Below are 7,150 nucleotides of genomic sequence, written 5' to 3' on the forward strand. Positions count from 1 at the left end.
CGCGAGGGTAAACGTCATTGACGTTCATTGCCAGCCACCGGTGTTACGCCGACAAGAATAATGACTCAATTAAAATCTATTCTGCAACACTGATAATGGACAACGTGTATGTAGTTCAGGGTAAAAAATTTAAAAAAATCGGATTTGCATAGGAAAAAAATCAACCAAAATATATTGTACATATGTATGTACATGTACGTTCATATATACGTACTTACATGAATGATCATATATTAATGCGTTGATTTTAATGATAATAAACGACATTTTATTGTTTTATTTACATTTGAAAGCAGACGTAAAAGCATATAATGAAAAAAAGGCATTAAAATCAAAGTTAATAATACAAAGAAGCCCATTTCAGTTGAATAAATTTGATTTGTATTCCGAAAATATTCCAAATATATGCTATGTACTATGTATATATGTATATTGTAAAATTTCAAATTAAATTTTAACATCAATTTTGTGAGAATACAAAAAAAAAGCATTATTTTGTGTTTTAAATTAAATACGAGTAAAATAAAAAAGCCCAATATGACACATGTCATCATCATCATCATCATCATTTACAGCCATTCGCCATCCACTGCTGGATGAAGGCCTCTCCAACACGCTTCCACTCGTCTCTGTTTTGCGCAACACTCATCCATCTCATTCCGCACATTTTCCTAATTTCGTTCACCCATCTTCCTTGCGGTCTTCCTTTTACTCTTTTGCCTTCTCTCGAGTACCATTCAAGCACTTCTTTTGTCCACCTTTCGTCCATCCTCCTAGCTACGTGACCCGCCCATTGCCATTTCAATCTCTTCACTCTATCCACTATGTCCACTACCCTTGTCATATTTCTCACCCACGTGTTCCGCTTCCTGTCTTTCCTCGTTATGCCAAGCATACAGCGTTCCATACTTCTTTGAGTGCATTGGATTTTATTTTGCATCTTGGCGTTCAGTGTCCAAGTTTCACATCCATACGTCATCACTGGCAAAACGCATTGATCAAAGATCCTTTTCTTCAGGCAGAGTGGCATTTTTGATTTAAAAACAGCATTCATCCGTCCAAATGCACTCCACCCTAATTTCATACGTCTCTTTATCTCTTCATTTTTACTACCAGACATGTCAATTATTTGACCTAAATATAAATAATTATTTACTACTTCTACTGGTTTATCATCTAAGGGGATGCTATCAGGCATGCAATAACTATTGAACATTAGTTTAGTCTTATCTACGTTAATTTTTAATCCTACTTTTCTACTTTCCCTGTCCAGCTGTGTTAGTCTGATAAGTAGGTCAGCTGAATCACGAGCTACTAAAACTATATCGTCTGCGAACCGAAGGTGACTCAAAAAGCGACCATTGATGCTTACTCCGGCTGTATCCCAATCCAATTTCCTGAAAACTCCCTCAAGCACCGCATTGAATAACTTGGGCGAGATTGTATCTCCTTGTCTTACTCCTTTTCCTATGCTAAATCTATCTGTACCTGAAAAAATTTTAACCGAAGCTGTGGCATTCTTATATATTGCAGCTAACAGTCCCACATAGGGTTCCGGCACTCCCTGTGTTTTTAGAGCGTTAAGTACTGCATTATGACTAACTGTATCGAAGGCTTTCTCATAATCGACGAAACCTAGGCACAATGGCCGTTGATATTCGTTGGCGCGCTCGATTAGTTCGCCAACTACTTGGAGGTGGTCCATTGTGCTGAAATTTGCCCTAAACCCTGCCTGCTCTATAGGTTGGTTCTCGTCGAGGATATTTTTCAGCCTTTCTGTAATAACCTTCGTGAAGAGCTTGTAGACCGCTGAAAGTAGACTAATGGGTCGGTAGTTCTTGATATCGCTTTTGTCGCCTTTTTTGTGTATTAAAATGATAGTTGCGTTATTCCATCCTTCTGGTATAGCTTGGTTCTGGATGCATTTGCTGAAAAGCCTAGCTAAGATATTAATTAGGGGGGGGCCGCCACATTTTAGTAAGTCAATGGGAATATTATCTTCCCCTGGGGTTTTACCGTTCTTTGCAGTTTTTAGCGCGGCCTCTACTTCGCTAGGCAATACTGCAGGAACCCTTTGGCCGTGTGTCGATTCCAGAGCGGGGAATTGGCCGTTGTCGTTCTCGTATAGTTTTGCATAGAACGTGTAAACTCTGTCTATGATTTCTTCTCTATTCCTAATTATTACTCCGCTCTCTGATCTGATTGCGATCATTTGGTTTTTGCCTAAGAAAAGATCCTGTTTGCACTTTTTCAGGCTACGGTTATTCTTAATGGTATTTTCTATTAGCTTGCTGTTAAAATCCCTGACATCCCTGACTATTCTCTTTTTAATTTCCTTATTTACTAGATTGTATTCTTGCTTATTATTATCCCTATCTAAATTCCTTTTATGCTTAATTAGGTTTTTTGTTTCCGCTGAAATTTTGCTTAATTTAATCTGTTTCCTGAATCCACCTAATTTCTTACCTGTTGAGGTTAGAACCGAACTAATTACAGTGTTCAATTCCTCGATGTCTGCTTCTGGGTTTAATTTCCCGTATCGGTTTCCAAGTTCGAGTTCGAATTCCTTTTTCCTAGACCTTAGTTGAGCGAAATCTGGAGAGTTACTGCATCCTTTTATTAATTTCCTTCGTTCGCAATTTATATTAATGGCCATCTTGGCACGGACTAATCTGTGATCGCTACCTATATCTACTTTACTTAAAACACTAACGTCTTTAACGGAGTGCAGGGCATTTGTTAGGATGAAATCGATCTCGTTTCTGTCTCCTTTAGGACTCTCCCAAGTCCACTTATTGTTGGTGTTTTTCCTGAAAAATGAATTAGTGATAAAGAGCCTGTTGTGTTCTGCGAATTCTATGAGGCGATCGCCTCTGTCATTTCTTTGGCCGGTACCAAAATTGCCTACTGCTCTTTCTGTATTTGCCTTTTGTCCTATTTTTGCGTTAAAGTCGCCCATGATTATTTTAAAGTGGTGACGGCTATTATCGTATGCGTCCTGTATTTTTTCGTAGAAGTCTTCTATTTCCTCGTCTGGGTGGCTAGATGTGGGGGCGTACACTTGGAAGATTTGACAAGTGTACCTGCTCGAGATTCTTAATACTATATAGCATATACGTTCCGATATGTCGCTTATTTCTATAATATTTCTTTCTATTCTCTTATTGATAAGAAACCCTACTCCTCCTATTCTACCATTTGGTAGCCCTCTCCAGTAGAGACAGTTACCACTTTTTAGGATTATTTGGTTTTGCTGTTTTCGTCTTACTTCACTAAGTCCTACTATATCCCATTTGATATTTTCTAATTCATTCTCTAATGCAAGCACACTTCCTTCACTCGATAACGTTCTTACATTGTACGTGGCTAAATACAGGTTTCTATTAGCTAAGCTATCATCCATCGTCACTCTTACCTTGTTGGAGGTTTGGATATTATTTTTCTCGCATTTATCCAAGATGTGTTGAGAAAAAGGCGGTACCTGAGAGAGATTTCCATTCAAGGAGTGAGTTCTTACCGCCATAGACTCTTCTCTGTGGTCAGCTTTGACAGATAGTCATCCTAGGTATCACTTGGATCACTTATGAATTATTACATGCCATTTAACAGGGTTACTTTGTAAGTGAAAGTAGTTAGTTATGATAATAATAGATTAGCAATTGTTATACTACTTTTTTATAGATCTTTATCGTGAGACGCCTCTTTGGAGACAACGGATTTATATATGTGAGTGCGGTTTGCAATTTAATATTTTAATAATAACTTTAGTAAAGAATATAAAATTACACGAATTACTTTAATATAATTTAAATATAAAAAAGAACTGATAGACAGTTGGGAAACACCGTTTCTGTTTGCTATTATTCTATTAAGTAAAGTTCGTTGAAGATTTTTGGCTGGAAGCAATTATGTGGAAGATTTATTGCTTCTGTGGGACCGACTGAAGGACCCTTTTTTTGTATTCAGGTAAGGAGATGTATCTCGTTCGTATATTTTTTTTGCTCAGATTTGACACAAAAATTAGCACAAAATTTTTCGAAATAACTGATATAAAACCGCTTTTTACGACCGATTTGCTGTTTATTTTTACACTTAAATTATACTAGGATGCAATTAGTAGAATAAGTGATTAGATGGTTAAGTTTTTAGATTAAATTTCGTGCAATAGCCGGGTTTAAGCGAGTAATAGCGGGAAGAACGCAGAAGCACGTCTTCCCCGCATGACACGAAAGACCGAACTCATGACACATGTATGCGTATCTAATTACAAAACATCTGCTATTTGTAAGAAAAATCAGTTATGTTTATGAATGTACATCATTAGATTTCTTGAAAATAATGAGAGACGTCTAATATTATAATATATTATACACACATACGTATATACATTCATATATCAAAATAATTAAAATATAGGAGAACAATGGATTTTTTTAAATGCAACCATAAAACTATGAGTAAGTAAATTCTTAATTTATTATTATATATTTAGCCCAACTCGCATACATATAACTAAATCAAACAATAATTTTCAAAATTATGTAGGTATTCTTAACATACCAAAGGTCTTCATCGTTGTTTTAAAGCCACTTCTCTAGAAGCGTCTGTCGTTAACGAGTTCGTACATATAATAAACTGGTATTGATATACGATATTGATAGTGAGATCAAAATTCAAAGTACATATGTATGTATGTGCGTATACACACACATGTAATTGGAATGATACGTAAATTAGCTTATCACTAAATAGCTGATAAGTCTGTTATCTTAATAAAATCGTATATAATGGAAGATATTACAATTTCAAGTCATTCATTCCTTGTGCGAAGTGTTCAGTGTTGAAGAGTCATGACGACTATTACACACACCTCAACGCTAAATTTGAACTACGAAGAAGATCGATACGAGACTCTGCTTGCTTGGCCGATAGAATTTATCGACACAAATCTCGTGTCAAAATCTGGATTATACTACAACGGAGACGGCGTAGACGACAGAGTACAGTGCTATTTTTGTGATCGAGTAATAGGAGGCTGGGCCAGAGGAGACATCCCAAACAACAAACACCATCAACTAAGTCGAAATTGCAAATTCATGGAGGAACTTATATTGGAAAGTGACGACGACGATGAAGATTTTCACCATTACGAGCCGGAATACAAAGCTTACTCCATGATTTCAAATCGTTTAGACACATTCGACAATTGGCCCATGAGTTTACCTGTACAACCAAAACAGCTGGCCGAAGCTGGATTCTTCTATCTGGGTAGCGGTGATAGGACTTCCTGTTTCTTCTGCGGAGTTGTGATCAAACATTGGATGCCTGGAGATGATCCGTGGAGAGAGCATGCCAAGTGGCACGATGATTGTCACCATTTGCAATCCGTGAAAGGATTGGAATACATTGCTAGAGTCAAAGAGGAAACCGAAGGAGAAGTTGTTGGTGCGACTTCGCCCTCAATTTTCAACGATCTGTGTGATGCTGTCGATGGTATTACAATTGACGACACGCATTCTTGTAAAATTTGCTTTTCTGAAAAGAGAGAAGTTGTGTTTGTGCCTTGTGGACATGTTGTGGCGTGTGTCAAATGTGGATTTTCGTTCAACAGTTGTCCGACGTGTAGAAAGCCTGTTAAAATGGTGTTGCGACTTTACTTTTCATGAATATGTGATTGTTTTTTTGTTAATTTATTAATATCATTTAATTTTTTTGTTAATTTATTTATTAATTTGATTGTTTATTTGTTAATTTATTTATGTCTACGATTAAAGGAAAAAAAATCTCAAAATGTAATGTGAAAAATATATACTATTTTTAAAATATTAAAATTATCAATTTTATTTTCTCCCCTTCACTATAACAAAACAATTTCAAATTAGAACACATTAAATTCAATACTAAAAAAAGAAAGGTTTTAAAAAATTCAGATTATTATATAACATAAATTTTCAATGATAACTGAAATTCACTCTCTTAAATCTTGCCGCACTGTGATGGATAGCGTGTGACCAGGACTTATATTTATTTTATTTCTCTAAATATACTGAATGCAGCGTCTTCATATTTTATGTTTTCTTCATAATAACCTCTATGATCCAAACAACATATATCATTATGAAATAAAAACATTGATCAATATCAACAGAAATAATTATTTTCGTGGGAAACCCCTTGTACACGTGACTCACAGATGCAAGAGATAGGAAAAATTCAGAACGCGCCGTACTCAACGGTCAATATGAGAATGATATCCGCTTTTGAATGACAGCTCTGCTCCAGTCGTTATTTTTCATTTGTTGCACTTATTTTATATTATTCGACGTTTTTTGCATTATTCTAAATTAAAACACACATTTTTAACTGGAAGTTTGTGGCGTCTAACAGATTTTTTTTTAGCCCAGTGTTGAGCGATTATATTATTAAGATTGCGAGAGTGGTAGTCATCACCATCGAGACTCCGAGAGTAGCAGTCAACACATCAGCAGCAGTACAAAATTAAATAGTGAAGCAAAGTTAATGTGGAACAGTTTTACGTATCTCATTTAAATTCTCCGTTCCATAATTAAATTCTACCAATACGATCAATGTAACTTTATAATAATAACAAAGAAATCTTGGTTAGTTTACCAAGTAGTTTTAAAAAAGAAAAATTATTTAATCTTTCATTGGAACGTGACAGTACCTATGTATGTTATTCCAAAATGCATATAAGGTTATGTATTTATCTAAATGTAATATATATTTTTACTTGTATAAAATATATTTTAAATATGTACTAGATTACGTACATTATCTATGTTTCAATAATTGTATAAATATATAGTTAGAAATTATAGTAAAATTCATAAAACAAATAAAAATACTCGTTTTAATATTATATTTTACACTCCCAATTCAATCCTTTGTTAAATGAGAGCAAATGAGCAGAATAATGGATTCAAGATCAATGTTGCCTTAATAAATTCCAGAGATAGGTATCGTTCACCAGAAAACGCAATGTCGTCTTGTTATAGTCCTTAAAGGCGAAGGCGAAGAGCCAAAGTTAAAACCTCATTACTTTTCGAAAGTTCACGAATTTTCCATGTCCGTTATGAGCGAACCGAAAAAAAAATCGTACACAAGAATTTGTGAATTATGTTAACACTAA

General features: G+C 35.2%; 1 protein-coding gene across 1 annotated transcript; it reads left to right on the forward strand.

Annotated features, from left to right (window-relative positions):
• The first annotated feature begins 4,818 nt into the window (after window positions 1-4,818).
• Window positions 4,819-5,821, forward strand: LOC143911940 (baculoviral IAP repeat-containing protein 7-B-like). Its single transcript, XM_077431038.1, has one exon. The coding sequence runs from the start codon at window positions 4,851-4,853 to the stop codon at window positions 5,664-5,666; it is 816 nt and encodes a 271-aa protein (XP_077287164.1). The 5' UTR covers window positions 4,819-4,850; the 3' UTR covers window positions 5,667-5,821.
• The last annotated feature ends 1,329 nt before the right edge of the window (window positions 5,822-7,150 follow it).

Source organism: Arctopsyche grandis, chromosome 5, assembly GCF_051622035.1.
Source record: "Arctopsyche grandis isolate Sample6627 chromosome 5, ASM5162203v2, whole genome shotgun sequence".
Lineage (NCBI taxonomy): Eukaryota > Metazoa > Arthropoda > Insecta > Trichoptera > Hydropsychidae > Arctopsyche > Arctopsyche grandis.

What these genes read in the sequence shown, in the direction of transcription:
- LOC143911940 (XM_077431038.1), top strand. Translation starts at nt 4,851, where the DNA reads ATGACGACTATTACACACACCTCAACGCTAAATTTGAACTACGAAGAA.